A 16,187-nucleotide genomic window follows, 5' to 3' on the forward strand; every position below is an offset into this window, starting at 1 on the left:
TGAAAATTTGTTTAACGAGAATTTATTTTTAAAATTCATTTAATAACAATTGATTTTTAAACTTTATTAATAAAAATTTATTTTTATTTTACAATTTATATGATTGCTTGGCCCGAGCCAAACAATAAGTACATTATACATCCTAATGCATCAATAACAGCTATAAATAAAAAGACAGCAGGCCAACTGTGTGTCACATGTAGAATGTGTCCGGAAAAATATACACCGAGAAAACCTGAAAAAAAAAAAGAAAATATATTAGCTGCTCATGCGATTGTTGTATATTAATTACTTACCAGGTATTGCGCCAACAGTATTCATCAGACCGAATACGCTGCCGGAGTGCTTTGGTGCAAGATCCGAGGGATTAACAGCGATAGCGTTATTATGGAAGCCTGAGCCACCAATAATTAACGCGAGACAAAGTATGGCGTTTTCAAAACTTTCCACTTTCGCTATGGGGAACATGTACATGAATGTTATTTAAAGAATTATTAAGAATTATTAAATACTTTTTCATCAGATTCTTTCGTTTCGCACAAAAACGCGTCGAATAATTTAATATTGGAGCTGACAAAGGCTAAGCAAATAATTACTTTATTTAAAAAGGATTTTGTTATAGATATTTAAATAAGTAATTCCAAAAAAGTTTTAATAAGTTTTTCTAGACTTTTGTTGTATAAGCCTCGATTACTAAGGATTAAGCTTACCCAAAAATAACAGACTTCCAATTTCGATGACAAAACAAATCGTTTGGATTGTTTTGCGTGTCACAGTAACAGAATAACCGGCTTTAATTATCTCTTCTGACAGAGCTTTCCCCAAGAATGTACAAGGTAACATCGATAGCCATGGCACCATATTTACAATCCAGCCCTGTTAATTGAAGTTTATTCAACATGATATAGCAAGAAAAAAATTACTATGTTATTACAAATTACTTATTATTTAGCTTTTTCTTAACTATGAATATGAGATATTATTTATTACTTTTGTTATAGAACACTTCTTATATTTTTTCTTTTCATATATTTTCATACACTTTTTATAGACTTTCTAAGCGAAAATAAAATACTGAATAAAAATTAGATAATAATATTACTCTGATTTCAGGAAATGTATCATGGAAATATGTAGGCATCCATGAAAGTAGTACAAAGAAACAGTTATTTTGGCAAGCATGTCCAATAACACAGGACCTGAAAATCATAAAAATCAATTAACAATCACAAACATAAATGAGAAAATTAGTCTATATAAATTATATTATATTTATCTTATAAATCTTATAATCATTATCTTATATAATTTTCACAATTGAATGATTCAGAGCATTTATGTAAATTAAAGTATATATGCATAATTTAAGCTTTCATTATTTTAAAATCGTAAGTCTTCGAAATCAACAAAGTTAGAAAAATATATATCGGCAAAAAGACTGCGCTAAAATTCTAAAAACTTTCCACATTTTCAAGAACTGCGATTCCGAGAATTTGTGATTTAAAACACGAAAATTAAAAATGTTAAATTAATAAAGTTTTAAAAAAATACAATCCAATTGCAATGGTTAACTGATTATAAAAGTCTCTCTTTGTACTTCTGGTCTTACAAATATAAAACAGGTTTCGAAAATATTGAAGCCTATGCATTATAATTACCAGAAAGGAGGTTGTGACAGAAGTTTGGACCAAGGCAAAGTATAGTCGGTGGTGGATTTGATAGAAGCTGTTTTTTCCTTAAAAGGCAGAGTGTGGTAGCTTAATAAAGCTGTCCATGCCAAACTCATGCCCCCTACATAAGTAAATTAGTAAGCACCACAAACGTTTCTCATTTCTGCTTAAAAATAAAATTGACAAAGAGATATTCAACTATTAAATTATTCTTACGTGACGTCACAAAAACTATCATCATTTATCTGTGGATTCTTCAATTAATTTGACATCGATTTACATAAGCTACATTGTACCTAACGCTCGAAAGACAGTCATCCAGTTATAATTTTCCAGAAGATATGAGCCTAAAGACCCAGTGAGTAGAGTGCCCAGAGCAGATCCTGATGTTAATAAGCTAAAAAAGGAGGCCCTTTCTGCCTCATGCAAGCGTTGACTGATCAAGCTAATCATGCTAGGAAAATGCATTCCTGTAAGTGACAAGTGTTATATTATCTACCATCGCCAGCAGTACAGCTGCGTAACACTTGAAAAATTACCTTGGAATGCTCCGTTTATCATTCTCACTGCTGCAACAAGCAGAACAGATGTCCCATCACTGGAAAAGAATTCTATAATTTCCGGCATGAGGAAGGTTGTTGCCGACCAACCAAGAGCAGATATCCACAATACTTTCTGGCCACCGATTTTGTCGCTAATGTAACCACTAGCTACTTGCGTCAATGTATATCCCCAGAAGAAGCTTGACAGTATTATGCCTGAATCCGACTTGGACCAATTCTTCTCCTGACTGACAACAGGTATCAGCAGAGGGACAGATGTACGTGTAGCATATATCAGGCATGTGCCACATAGCAACGACAGGAACCATTTCTGCCTCTCCCTCCTGAACGAAAGAGATTTCTTATAATCCAATCTTGCTAATGCTTGTAATAGCAATTGTAAAGATAATTCTGATCAAATTTTGATTATTTTAATTGACAGAATTTAAAGCATATTTTAATTATGATTTGTTATGTTTAATCTAATCTGCTCATCTAGAAATTAAACATTCAAAATTTAATAATTTCACGTGTGTATAAAATAAATACAAATTGCTTGATAAGTTAATTACTGATTAAGTTAGAGTTAATTTAATAAGAACTTTGATTAATGCAATTGATGGAATTGCTTAAAGCAAATTTTTTTTATTATAATTCGTTATCTCTAATCTGTTCTTTTGTGAATTAAACTACAAAAAATTAATAATTATGTATTCATTGACAAAATAAGTACAGGCCAATACTTTAATAATATGTTAATCGCTGATTAAGTAAAATCGGAGTTTAATTAAAGTCATAAATAATTAATGAATCAGCGACTCCTTTGTTTTAGAAAATCGGTGATCGCCTACAAAACGACGTATTCCGCCGATTATACCTCGACCAGGATGAAGTGGTTCTGTCATCAAACGGAGTGTCCAGCGATATCTGTAACTGCATTGTTTGCGAATTCGTTTAGCTTGTAGACGTCAATTTCCGTGTTAGAGCCTCAGCTCTCGTCAACGTCCAGCCGGAGCACATAATTTTCACGCGCATATTTAGCATAGTTTTAATACGTAGTTGATCTGTCAAGTTCCACCGTGCACATCAGTGCACGTCACGTTAACCTCCACCTTCGTATCCTCCGCACGTCTTCATTTTGATTCGGATCGGAACTCTCGGGTCTCTCGGAAGCTTTCAACGAAGACCTACGGGCTACGGGAGCGCTGCAGAGTTCAGCATATACAACATATACAAACATCTTAACAAGCGAATTCCGATTCGAAATTCGGTCCTGGCAAAAAACTCTGAATGTTATAAAGACTCATTTATTTCAGCCGCATAAAGTACACATCAAAATACAAAGTATAAAGAAAAAAATATAAAATATAAGTAAATAAAATGCGTACATCTCGAGAGATCGCATAAGAAATTTAATTATGCGAGAACTACGCATAATTAAATATTGAGGTTGATAATTAATGAACGTATTGATTTTGTGCGTATTGATTTTGTGCGTATCGCTTTTGCGCAAATCTGCCTGGACTTTGACATTTTTTGTTGATAAGAAAGGAGGATAAGAGCATACAATGCAATAAGATGTGATTTAATAATGACGTCGGTTCTGAATTTGGATAAACATCTGTCTATCCTATCGAAAACTGCTATGTGCAAAAGCTAGATATATTTATTTATTTATTTCGAATTGTATTGTGCAAGTCATGATATGCATGAAGTGTTTAACTGCACCTAAGAACTGCTTTGAAGAACTTTGACGAAAATGGCAGAGGTAAATTAAATATATAGGGAATAGACAAAGTAATGTAAACACTTGGGAAATATATCATTTCTTTACTATTTGTTTTAATAAAAGGTTGGTCCGTCATTTTATTCACTCTTAATACAAATTTTATTCTTGAAATAGTTTACTCTTCGCAGAACATAAATTAATAGTAAAAAAACTAAATATTATAATTTTGCACTCAACAATATAAATTAATACATATATCTATTCACTTCAGCTATGTAAAGTCAAGAAAGAGATTTGGGTTACAAATAAATTTATCCATCCATCCCTTGACTATACTTCATCGTTATAATTAATTAGGTCTATCCTTAAACCTTATCCCTCTAACTATATTTTTTTCACTCAACAATAGGAATATAATACATAATGTAACAGATAACAGTTACATTGTTGAATAGGAAATTACAACATTGATGTAATGTTATTATTAATTTGTGTTCTGCAGATCAATACTTATCAATAGAATATCAATATAATTTTTTCATTCTAGTTTCCAAAATTTCTTTATTCTTTAAAATTTCAACACTTTTCTAGCCAAGTCGTCTGATTTAAATATTATTTGTAATTTTGAAGATGAATGAAAAATATTTTTTCCTTCAATATATTTTTAAAACAATTAAAGATGTTTTGTTAGAAAAATGATATAATATTGCACTGCAGAGCAGTTGTTACACTATTCAGGCATGCATGACTTTATTTCAACGAGGATAGAATCTATATTAAAGACAAATAATAGGCGAACTTGTTATTAATGAAATAAATAGGGTTAAGAAGAGTAACTCGTTACTTTAACAACGTTATAGTTAAAGTTTCTTTTTTCAATAACTATAACTGTGTTCCTTTCTTTTCCATAACTGTAACAGTTACTTAGTTACATTTTTTTGTAACTGTAATTTAATAGTTACTTTTTATAAACTTATTCAATGTATTGACTGATCAAAATGAAGTACTCAGTAAACAATCTATTTATTGAGATTGGAATACACCTTTATTCCTAATAATTATTCTCCCTAAATATCTGTAAAAATTAAAAATTAAACTAAAGTCTTTTAGTATGTGAATGCATTTTAATATAATTCTGATTCCAACATAAGTATATATATTAATTTATTATAAATGAAATAGCGAATGATTGAATGTTTAATAAAATATTTTAGTATTATCAGAAATGTAAGATTCTTGTAACTTTAAAATAAAAGTGTAAAAAAATTATAAAAAATAACTAAAAAGTACAAAAATACTTTTCAAAATTAACTCGTAATAATAATTTAAAAATTACTTTTTGAGAAAAAAATTGTAACTTGTTTACTTACTTTTACAAAATAACTTTCATAATCCCGACAAGTAGATAGTATATTTCTCAGGTGTTTACATTATTTTGTCCGTTCTCTATACAGTCATGTTGTTTTGCAGCGTTAATATTGCTCAGGGTTGCCTTTTTTTATCCTACCTTATATTTCTGCTAATTTGAGATGAGTAAACACAGACACATTGTTTTATTTCAGACACAAAACGACAATATATACGATTCAATAATCATGTATTGTAAGTATACCTGCATTGTGCAACACTTCACTAGTTTGTCACATTACTTATTCTATCATTTTGAAAGAGGAATGAAGAATTGATGTTTAATTTTAGATGAAGAACGGGCTAAAAAATGCCAGACATTTTTACAACATCCCAACGTTCGTAAATTTATTCTCAGATTTAAGGAGCAGTTAGCCCACAATCCGTTTCTGCAGGTGGCTACCTGCACTGCATTAGCGTCGCTTCTTGTACCTATCTTCTTGTTTATTATATTTGGTATCGTCAGTGCTGTATTCGTATTTATTGGTTTTATGATAGTTCAAGGTAAGCAATCCTACATTTCTTATTCTTGATCACAGAGTTGCTGTTGCTAAACACTAAACAAGCACATATTTCAGGGACAATATTGGCTATTGGCGCGAGTATTTTAAGCTGTGTACTTTTCTGCATCATAAGTACTATTATAATGGTAGGATTATTTATTCTTTGTGTTTATTATACATTGTATTATACGAACCGTGCGTTTAATCTTTTGGTCTCTAAAATCGAATAACTGTACATAAAGGTGATTGTATAATAAAAATCTTTAATAAGTTTTAAAAAATAAAAAGATGAAAATTAAAAAGTGTTTATTATTACAGGTTTGGTACAAATACATACAGGATAAGGTGATATAATTTTGAACACGGTACAATTCTGAACGAAATAAAAAATTTTAATTCAATTTTCAAAATTCTAGTTAATTTTTTCTACTCTTCAGAATTCTCCACACAATGAAGGTTATTAAACTTGTACCTCAAAAATTCGATTTAAATTTTATTTCGTTCAGAATTATATTATGTAAGAAATTGTACCACCTTATCCTATATAGATCAATATACATCTTCATATATTATCTATTTCTAAAAGTAATCAAGTATCAAAATTGTATCATCTCATTTAGGTATAATATTTATACTAGTTTGGTGGAAGGTTCTCATCTCTGACTTCAGCTTCGCTCGTAGACAAATATATTTCATGCCATAGTGAGTCGGTTAACTTTTTATCAATCTCTTGAGTATCATAACAGAAGTGGTGAATATAGTTGCGTCTGTTTGAAACATCTGTGTCAAGAATTAAGGATATGCATATCTGCTACTTGTTCGCAAAAGAAGTAGCTAGTGTGAAATACAAAATCATACTTGATATATTTTATATATTAGCTAATTTCATGTATATAAATATTTAGAAAAAGGATACAGCCTTGAATAGTGTGCTTTGAATATATAGCTTCAAAATCCCATTGTATCCTTGTTAAGTCCTTATACAAGTTCAACTTTTTCCTATGAAACAAACAAAATTATGACCTAAATTATCAATAAAAAAGATTATATTAATATATAATGATAATACATGCCTTCCTTGCTCCAGCAATTGTTGATCTTGCAAATTTGGTTTAATAGACTTCAAGTTAGTACGTTTCCCTTCCAACTGTTTGATCTCTTGTAAGAGTTTCTTGTTCTCTGCTTCCAGCTCGTTCTAAAAAATATTCTGCAATAATAAATATCCATAGACTTTCTGGAAAAAATAAAAGTATATTACACACTCACTAAATAATTCTTCTCTTCTGATAACTTATTATTTTTGCTCTCTAAAGTTTGAATTTCCATATGCAGTGTTTCTTTCGTAGCAGCCAAGTTTGATGTTAATTCCTTAATCTTAGTTTCATCCTCTAAAAATATATAGGGATTATATATAAAAGGAAATGTAATAACACAATATATTCTATAATTTCAGGACTTCAAGCGATACAATAACTTATTGGCTTATTTCCTACCAAATTAAATTATTCCATATACTCAATAATAAAATTTACCATTGAATCGTTGATTTTGATCTTTTCTAATTTCATCTAGTTTTTCTACTTTGGACAGTAACAATTCTTTGAGCGTCAACGTATCCGTGTTTACGAAATTCGTTTTCAACGATTCTATCCAATGATCTTCCATATTTGATCTAATATTAAAACTATACTAAAGTTAATTAATCTCACAACTATCCCGTCAAAACACGAAATGTTTTTTATGTTTGTTAAACTTTACGCGTTACAAAATTTGAATCATCTGTAACAGGATTGACAAACTTCTCAATAAGTCTGTTCCTAAAGACGCCTTTTCATGCTCACGCGAGACTGACGCTCATTTTCAGCGTTAAGGCTTTTGTTCACGTTGCTTGAAATCTTCAAAAATGTTTGCACTTAAAATGAGATAAATATATATTCGTGCGTCGAAGAGAAAGAAAGCGATGACGTTTAGTGCAAAAACAACGCAAACAGACCTTACGTTTACACATCAATTACTCGATTGGTTAATTAATTTGTCATCAGAATTGCCAATAGCAAGACTTTAAAATCTGTTTTAATTTCTAACTTATTCATATTAAGAAAAAAGTATAGCGCGGATGATAAATTAGATTTTAAACATTTTTACAAACAAATACATATTTTGTAATAGATTAATTGTCAAGAAATTAGGTTAGAGATGACGTTCAGTTTAGAGTTTTCAGTTTAGCGATTGGCAACACTTAAATTTAAGGTACAATTTCACGTGCTGCTAAAATCAACACAGCCGTCTAACGTTTCGTTGTACTCCGTGACCGAAGTCCGAGTTCAACCGAGGCGTGTCGAACGTAGCCGAACAAATCGCCAACCGTAACCAAGTAGAGAGATGGAAAATTGAGGGACACGTAAAACATGGCGGAGGCCGTTGTGGATGGAAGTCCGATGTCTCGGTTTTTTTGCCACAAATGCAGCGTCGAAATCGAGCGTCTGCTGCCGGTAAGTGCGCCGTGACGTTCCTCGTCGTCTTGGGCCACTCGTTTGTATCACATGACGCGGAATTGCCGCGGTGGTACGTCCATCCCCGATATAACTGTCACCCCATATCATACGAAATTTCTGTCTCTTCTCTTTCCCCCCTCGTCCCCGCAATAAATGTAGCTTGCCCAATTCTCTTTCACATCGAACGACGAGGTCGACGATAACACTCGTTAACTTCCCCGCAGCTTTGCGATTTCTCAAAACCTTGACAGTAGCACGGTCGAATCGCGTTTATGTCTGTCGTGAACTCCCTTCTCTCTCCGCAGGAAGCATGCTACGCACGTTCTCGCGATCGTTGTTTCCGATGGAACCCCTCCGATGAAATTTGCCGTGAAACGGCGTGTTTTGATTAAGCTGCGGTAGGCAAGAGCATTCATCGATGACCTCGACTATTTTGGAATTCTCGCCTAATTAATCTGGTTCTTTGTACGAAATTAGTAAGAGCATAAATATGCACCTATTTTTTTCTCTTGTTTCATGTTGTACTTTTTGTTTCATTTGGAATGAGATATTTATATCCTTGCGTTCTAGAAGAAGAAAAATATATACATGCTCCTTTGTTTATCTTATTATCCTTTTCTAAAGTATTTCTGAAGTGTACAGATATATTGCTGTCTCATTGTGATTAATACTATTATTATTATTGTTCATAGACATTGACTGCATTTGGTAGAGAAAACTAATCAGCTTAGTTATTCTTTAATATGATTAATTCTTTGTTGAAGCTAAGTGTAAGAATTAATCGTTTTAAAGAATTATTAAGGCCGCTATTTTATTCGTGCGTCTCTGTTGTACGACACAGGCTTTTTCAAGTTGGCTTTTTCGGTTGGCTATAAGATAGAGAGATCCAAGGACCTCTTTGTTCTATATACATTTGTCATATGACAAAAAATGCACAAATGAAATAACATCCTAAGAGCTAACTGAATAATTTTTTCTCTCCTGAACGCAGCTAACAACTCTAGACTGACCAAGTTAGACTTTGAAGGCACAGTCAATATTTTGATTGTGAATTCTGGTAGATAAATTCGAGTCTGTAAAAAATAAGTAAAATACAATCTGATTTTTATGACTAAAAACTCTTGCAAGTCTTCCACAAGTTTTTATAAGTTTTTGTAAGTACTTATTCAGACTTACACAGTTTGGAATGATATATTTGAAGTTTAAAGAGCCAGGTTGCTGATGGAAGGTACGAATTCCACATGGTTGATGGAGGGTTACAACAAATTCAGTCTTGTATACTAAATTGGTGCATATTAAAAGCTATTATGAAATTAGCAAAGTTAATGTAAAAGCATATAAATATTTCAAATGATTAAATACCCAATAATGATATTATCATGCTACTTAACAATATATATGTATTACTTCATTGTCAAAGTTTATTACATTATGCTTTTCTATATTTAGATACTGTACGTAAAGCAGCCTTTAATGTGCTAATCCAGTATAGTTATAAATTTACTATTAATAAGTGTAAGAGATCCCAAATAAGATTAATATTTCATGTGTTGTATTATACAATAAATCTTTTTAAGCTTATTGATTAGCTGCAGGACAAAAAAACTTTTCGGATCTTGTTATTTTGATTCTATAACTAATCAGTAGACTTAAAAAGTTTGTCGTACAATACATAGAATAAGCCTAATACATGGTATTTTGCAACAAGAAACTTAGTGTAACACAATGATCATTTCATCTTTGTTTAACATTGGCAAACAAAAAAGTAAAAATTCATTGTATTACACTGTCATCTGTGTCTTGCTGGAAAGCATAAAGTCCAAAATTGGGATAAGACGTTTTATAAGATATCTTTTAAACAGTTGCTATAAAAATGTCTTAAGACTTATCCCGAATGTGGACTTTGGTTTTCTGGGATATATTTATTCTGCATATATTTAACTTGACGTCATTGTGATGCTAAAATGTTACATGGATGTTAAGGTGGATCATGATAACCTGAATATTTTTTTGGTCTATTCTCGCAATGTCAACAATGGTTTTAGAAAGTCTTAACTCCAGCTACAGGGTGGTTAGTTAAAATCTATGAAGTATGTAAGAAAATACAGATGTTTAAAAATGTCTCAGGTCATTATGAATCCAGCCACAATGACGCCAGGTTAATTCGCAAATGTCTAACTAATACAAGCGTGTACATATGTCCCAGGCAATCTGTCGAAGACAGACTTTGCAATCTACATTGCATAACTCAGACTCCCCTGACATTTCACTTCCAATTAGAATTATACGTGTCCACGATGCGCGAGCGGTTTCATTGAAGAGCTGGAGAGCAGCAGCAACGAGGGCAGCTCTGGCATGGATATGAACAGTGAAGAACTGAGCGATGGAGATATTGACATCTTGACCTTGAACGTGAGTTTAAATTTAATTAAACCAAGGATTATTGACAAATCATCAGAAATGTGTAAACTCTACATCCATTTGCTACAACCTTCACAGCGCTCCGACCGTGACCGTGATATAATAGAGATGATAATGGGTCTCTCGAATACATATACCAATCAACAATTGAACACCAGTCAACAGCCGGGTGGAGGCAATAGGAACTATGTGCTCGGGAGCAGAAGGAGGTCCAATTGGTCTCGTAATCCCCAAGATGGACGTCGTACCAGCAGGTATCTTTCCTGTACCAAATGTATTGAATGTAGCCATCGGTATACTCGTCGCACACCGATGGCTACATGTAACAGAAAAAAAAGCAGCTTTGCAATTGTAATATTTAATATAATTGATTTATACATTTAGTTATCCAGTGAGGAACTGGATCTAAATATATGTAGGGCAAGATCAATCATATTAAAGAATTTTATAAGAGTTGTAAAGCTGCGTCTATTGAACACAGCTATTATTTTGCAACTATTGGAAATTTTCTTTGCTCTAAGATAAGATACTATTATCCCAGATCTAAAAATATAATCCAATCAGCGAGAAGAAAACTGTCAACAGTTGCAAAATAAATATTCTGCATCCATTAATGTCACAGTAGTGATGCAGTTTTCAAAGATCACTAGATAATTGAATTCACCTGTTTGAATATTTGACATTAAATTTGACAAATGGTGCATTTAGTTCCTTCTTCCACCTTTGTAAATGCAAAATTACATATTTATATTAATATGTTAATAATGTCCCGTATGCATGGTACTTGGAAAATTGGTAAGGTAATAATTTCATTTTTTTTTTTTTTTTTTACGAAATAGCAATCGTAGAAGACAAGAGAGCCTACAGATGCCTATAGAGAATTTCATACAAGATTTTATCTTCAATCTTTCGGGAGCAGCGAGTCTAAGCAACACTGTGGGTCAAGATGCACAGCCATCTGTGTAAGTTGTTTTACGTGATAATTACTGCTTGTGATTTTAGCCTGTATAATTATAAAATAAAGATACGTTATATTTCTCTTTATCATAATAGATCGATATTTATAGTATTTTAAATTTACATATTTTCAAGAAACATTTTTTCATTTTACTTTCATTTTTTCATGTTCATATTATTGTAATTATTTAAATTTTTACATTTTGATCCTGTTTTTTTTCTCATATATGCATTTTCATAAAACCCCACATGAATTGTCATCAATTGTAAATATGCTTTTCCAACAGTGATGGCAACAGTAAATATTTAAAAAGTTCATTCATCCGTGAGGGTACAACTCATTAAACAATTTTATTTAATCTTTAGTATTACTAAAATAAAACAAAATAATGTAGATTCAATGTTAGACTGTTCTTGGGAAATCCTGGAGATTATGTTTGGGGTCGTGATGGATTAGACGCTATTGTTACCCAATTATTGAATCAAATGGATGGTACTGGACCACCACCATTATCACGCAATCAGATCGATGAGATACCTACTACTACTATAACGCAAAGTCAAGTTGGTTAGTACCCAATAATATATATTGACGTGTAGTTTGCGATATCTATGTACATCTATCATCTTTTAAGATCCTTATCATTTGGGAAGCAGAACGACATGCCAGAATAATTTAAAAATAGTTGATAAGGATCTAAAAGAAACACCAGAATGTTTTTTAAGTGTTATATTAAACAATTATATTTTCATACATAGAAGTCTTCGTTTCCAACTATGCATTTGATTTATTTTATCTATTATAATTGTTTCTAGGCCTATTTTTTTCAGCTAAATTTCTTAGATGATTCATCTCTTTCCTCTTTTTCTCTATGTTAGAGAGAAAAAAAAAGAAAAGATAAACAATGCAAGAAGTTCAGCTAAAAAGAAGGTCTACTTTAAGTCGCTCTGATAACAACTTCTCGTTCCTTTTTCTTTATGCAGACTGCAAGCTACAATGTTCCGTTTGTTGGGAAGATTTTAAGCTGTCCGAACCTGTTAGACAATTGCCATGCCAGCACGTTTATCACGCACCATGCATTGTACCCTGGCTGGAATTAGTAAGCTGAAAAATTTCCAAGTTTTAAGAACCCATATATCAATACCGAAATAATCTTTTTCTTTTGTTTTTCTTTTCATTTTCTAGCACGGAACCTGTCCCATTTGCAGACAGAACTTGGGAGATCAAAATCAGGCTGAAGCAAACCAAGATGCTGCAGCCAACATAGCTGGATCCACTTTAGCCGGATCTAGTTTTGCTGCTTTGTTTAGGCAAGTTCTGTAATAAAATATTTATTACACAAATTTGTATTTTATTATTTAATTTTTCATGCAATAAAATGGACAACAATTATTATAGAAAGGTCTTAGATAACGGTTTTGTGCAATTTTTTGTTTTTTCTTTGTTTTCTATTTACTTAAATTGACGACATTCATAAATATTTTGAATGTGTATTATGTGTGATATAGGGCAGCAAATGAAGCGCACCGAACAGGACAGCCAATTAGCCGGACATCATCTACTTCGTCATCTACTTCATCAGAGTAGCTGCAGTGCTTGTTCAAGTGAGATACGAGTGATATTTTTCTTTCAACTATCCGGTTTCGTAATTAACCGAATGTATAATCTATTTTTAACACATTGATACCATTTGGCATTTTCTTGCCTGTAGTAAGGCAAATATCTCTTTACAGATTAAACATGTCGACTACAAAATTCGAATTATTATCACTTAATCAATCGATATTGGATGATAAGTTCGATGAACTATTTTGTTCTACGTTCAAAAAATTGTATTAAATGGGATATCAACCAAAATGGCCAAACATCGTATATTAAATTGTTACATTTGTTTCTGCCTATTGCACTATTTTAACATTCAACATTAAGACGTTACTCGCGCTAAACTATAATATCTCACGATCTTCACTAATGCCATTTGATTCAATATTTATAATACTTGATTGAATGATTACAGAAATGTTCCATTAACGAATCATATGCGTTGTTACATTTCAGTGCAGACAGGAGATTTTATTTTATGATTTAATTCGAATGAAATGAAATTAAAAAACTCCGAGAAAAGAAGCAACCTACATAGACATCTTTATAGACATTATTTATGCATAGGCAATTTTATTTTGAGTAATGTTAATTTAATGAAACTCGGATCAACAAATTTTGAGCTATTTATATAGTATAATTTTTATTTGTCGCCGAGGCTCAGTAAAATCGATGTAAGTTTAAGGTAAGAATAAATGTGATGACTCGCGATTTGAAAGCAAATTAATAAATTCAAATGATAAATCGGGAATTTTTAAAAATAAAAGTATTTCATATTTGTGCTTTCTTCAGAGATATATATGTACTTGAAATTAGAACATATCACGAATCAAGAAATCTAGCAATCAAAAAGCTAATGGAATTAATATAGAACATCTGCATATCGATTCCGTTTTCTTTCTGTAAATATTCTGAAAATTATAAAAAAAAAAGAACATTGACAATTACATTATTATGATACCATTTCATACAGCTAATAAAAGCTGTCGTTTTATCCCCACTCTATCAATTTTCGTATATAGCGAAGTTACTTTCAAAGTTAGATATTGTTCAACTAATGGCAAACATCGCTAAAATACATGATATATCGTGTCATGTTCATGGAACATGACAATCGTATGTCTTTCAAAATTAATTTTGAGAGTGAAACAACAAAAAAATCATGTTTGCTGCGGTTTTTGGAAATGTGGTATCTAGTATTTTTTCTTTTTTAATAATTGTATATTAGCGATTGCAACGACTATGCGTCGCCTTCGCATTTCTGCTGCAGCTGTAGCTGCTGTTATATTCTTTTACATACGCGACGTATTCTCATTCTTGTAATCCATTTTTATTAAAATGAAGTTAAAAGGTAACGAAAATAAATGAGTGTATTCGTTAACTTAAAGCCAACGAAGATACGCTCCATCGAAAAGGAAGCAGGAGAAGAACGAACAGTTTTTGAACACTGCTTTGATTGTGGCGAAGTGGGGGTAAAAAGCTAGTTTTTCTTCGCTGCATGAAATTACATTACTTTCTTCATTCTTTTAAATTTAATCTTCTGACTGTGTTGTAACATGTATCTATTAAGGTATACCTTGACTATGGCTATCTGAGTCTCGACGAATAAAGACGCGTGGATGTGTAACAAATTGCTTTGTTCTCTTAGTGCGTAAAAACTGTTTGACATGTGCATTAAGTCTCGTAAAGCTAATTTTTACAATGCAAATGAATGAAACGCATTCGCGTTACATATTGCAGCATACATATATACTATATACTTCTATAGTAAAGATATTTCAGAAAATATGCGCACTCATGGAGATAAACCCTTGCATCCACAATTGTGTAGTTTGCAGCAATCGACGAAGTTACACATATTGTATAAACATAAAATAGGATATAGCATAAAGAAAACGATTAGAAATTGTATCTAAATTCTTCCGGCCGATGTTATTGCGTATTCAGTCGAATCGGAGTTATTTTCGCGCTACTTGTACATATGCAATGAGCAAACATTCTAGTATGCGCGTTAACAAAAACAAATATCGCGCTGTATTACTAGACGTATATTTCAATTATGTTTTACACATAATTCTATCGCTCGTTTTTCCTTTTCACAATGATAAAAATGTTTTAAGAAAGTTAAATATTACAATAGAAAGAAAGTTGAGTTTTGCAAATGCGAGACTATTACTGAATTTCTTTTTTAACATGCAAAGTTCAGAGTAAGAATGCCAATGTGTATAGAAAATATAATTTATCTATAACAAGTTTCACTTTAAACTTGTATTTAAAAAAAGATTTTTTTACAAACCTTGTCAACTGTGAGACTCGTAAATTTTGCAATATTTGGAATAATTTGTTTTTGCTGTCGGACACGTCCAAGGTTCGGAATCGGACATTTTTGGAATTACTTTGTTCCTATATATATGTATAACGAAAAACGACAAAAAATCTCACAATATTACATTGTGTTTAAGATTAACAATTGATTCAATTACAAATTAAACATACAAATTATACGAATATAATTAGTGGAAGAATGAATATTATCGATCTAATAACTAGTAACATTTAAAATAGCATTGATACGATATGAGATTGCTTTCAGGAAAAGTATATTTTTTTAAATATTAGCTCTTTACGTTCCTGATACTTTTCAATGTGTCAACAATAAGCAGCGATATTTGTGTTAATTATATAAAATAAAATAGGATATTTTTCGTTTGTTATGTATGTACAATATAAAAATACAGAATTTAATGATGTTTATATACCTACATGCTTTCTAGCATATAGTAGTCTGTAAATTTATTAGTAGAGTATTATGGGATATATTTATTCGTCAATAAAAAGAGAGATCTAATATAATGTGAGA

The 16,187-nt window shown here is 31.5% G+C and overlaps 4 protein-coding genes across 7 annotated transcripts; 2 read left to right on the forward strand and 2 right to left on the reverse strand.

Moving 5' to 3' along the window:
* Nucleotides 1-95: 95 nt before the first annotated feature.
* Nucleotides 96-3,560, reverse strand: LOC108750436 (solute carrier family 17 member 9). The gene is made up of 8 exons (XM_018489872.1): nt 3,090-3,560; nt 2,210-2,556; nt 1,967-2,140; nt 1,659-1,791; nt 1,103-1,199; nt 711-876; nt 297-455; nt 96-235 (listed from the first exon to the last, which is right to left on the reverse strand). Exons 1-8 carry the CDS (start codon nt 3,149-3,151, stop codon nt 96-98), a joined length of 1,278 nt encoding a protein of 425 aa, XP_018345374.1. The 5' UTR covers nt 3,152-3,560.
* A 198-nt stretch (nt 3,561-3,758) lies between these two features.
* On the forward strand, nt 3,759-6,081 carry LOC108750394. The gene is made up of 4 exons (XM_018489807.1): nt 3,759-3,980; nt 5,504-5,543; nt 5,640-5,852; nt 5,927-6,081. The coding sequence occupies exons 1-4, from the start codon at nt 3,972-3,974 to the stop codon at nt 6,079-6,081; spliced, it is 417 nt and encodes a 138-aa protein (XP_018345309.1). The 5' UTR covers nt 3,759-3,971.
* A 283-nt stretch (nt 6,082-6,364) lies between these two features.
* On the reverse strand, nt 6,365-7,812 carry LOC108750533. Its single transcript, XM_018490017.1, has 5 exons — nt 7,384-7,812; nt 7,118-7,239; nt 6,925-7,046; nt 6,768-6,850; nt 6,365-6,631 (listed from the first exon to the last, which is right to left on the reverse strand). Exons 1-5 carry the CDS (start codon nt 7,514-7,516, stop codon nt 6,486-6,488), a joined length of 606 nt encoding a protein of 201 aa, XP_018345519.1. The 5' UTR covers nt 7,517-7,812; the 3' UTR covers nt 6,365-6,485.
* A 400-nt stretch (nt 7,813-8,212) lies between these two features.
* Nucleotides 8,213-15,852, forward strand: LOC108750809 (E3 ubiquitin-protein ligase RNF126-B). Of its 4 annotated transcripts, none has more exons than XR_001939454.1 (9): nt 8,213-8,343; nt 10,627-10,758; nt 10,846-11,021; nt 11,607-11,729; nt 12,120-12,292; nt 12,709-12,824; nt 12,911-13,035; nt 13,234-13,384; nt 13,459-15,852. XR_001939454.1 is itself a non-coding variant. In XM_018490577.1 (9 exons), exons 1-8 carry the CDS (start codon nt 8,260-8,262, stop codon nt 13,310-13,312), a joined length of 1,008 nt encoding a protein of 335 aa, XP_018346079.1. In that variant the 5' UTR covers nt 8,213-8,259; the 3' UTR covers nt 13,313-13,329; nt 13,459-15,852. The 4 variants fall into 4 exon arrangements, 3 of the variants coding, with proteins under 3 accessions (XP_018346079.1, XP_018346078.1, XP_018346080.1); XM_018490577.1 differs by having other exon boundaries at nt 13,234-13,329; XM_018490576.1 differs by having other exon boundaries at nt 13,234-15,852.
* Nucleotides 15,853-16,187: the final 335 nt, after the last annotated feature.

Source organism: Trachymyrmex septentrionalis, unplaced genomic scaffold (assembly GCF_001594115.1).
Source record: "Trachymyrmex septentrionalis isolate Tsep2-gDNA-1 unplaced genomic scaffold, Tsep1.0 scaffold37, whole genome shotgun sequence".
NCBI classification, from domain to species: Eukaryota; Metazoa; Arthropoda; class Insecta; order Hymenoptera; family Formicidae; genus Trachymyrmex; species Trachymyrmex septentrionalis.

Bases quoted from the DNA above. Each gene is read 5' to 3' on its own strand.
- LOC108750436 (XM_018489872.1), bottom strand. From the start codon at position 3,151: ATGCAGTTACAGATATCGCTGGACACTCCGTTTGATGACAGAACCACT. The intron at 1,200-1,658 runs GTAATTATAATG...TATGATTTTCAG, and splicing joins CTGTCACAACCTCCTTTCTG to GTCCTGTGTTATTGGACATG. The intron at 877-1,102 runs GTAATATTATTA...TTCAATTAACAG, and splicing joins ATACATTTCCTGAAATCAGA to GGCTGGATTGTAAATATGGT.
- LOC108750394 (XM_018489807.1), top strand. The intron at 5,544-5,639 runs GTAAGTATACCT...GTTTAATTTTAG, and splicing joins CGATTCAATAATCATGTATT to ATGAAGAACGGGCTAAAAAA. The intron at 5,853-5,926 runs GTAAGCAATCCT...CACATATTTCAG, and splicing joins TGGTTTTATGATAGTTCAAG to GGACAATATTGGCTATTGGC.
- LOC108750533 (XM_018490017.1), bottom strand. From the start codon at position 7,516: ATGGAAGATCATTGGATAGAATCGTTGAAAACGAATTTCGTAAACACG. The intron at 7,047-7,117 runs GTGAGTGTGTAA...AATATTTTTTAG, and splicing joins CAGAAGAGAAGAATTATTTA to AACGAGCTGGAAGCAGAGAA. The intron at 6,851-6,924 runs GCATGTATTATC...TTTGTTTCATAG, and splicing joins CAATTGCTGGAGCAAGGAAG to GAAAAAGTTGAACTTGTATA.
- LOC108750809 (XM_018490576.1), top strand. From the start codon at position 8,260: ATGGCGGAGGCCGTTGTGGATGGAAGTCCGATGTCTCGGTTTTTTTGC. The intron at 11,022-11,606 runs GTATCTTTCCTG...TTTACGAAATAG, and splicing joins GATGGACGTCGTACCAGCAG to CAATCGTAGAAGACAAGAGA. The intron at 13,036-13,233 runs GCAAGTTCTGTA...TGTGTGATATAG, and splicing joins AGTTTTGCTGCTTTGTTTAG to GGCAGCAAATGAAGCGCACC.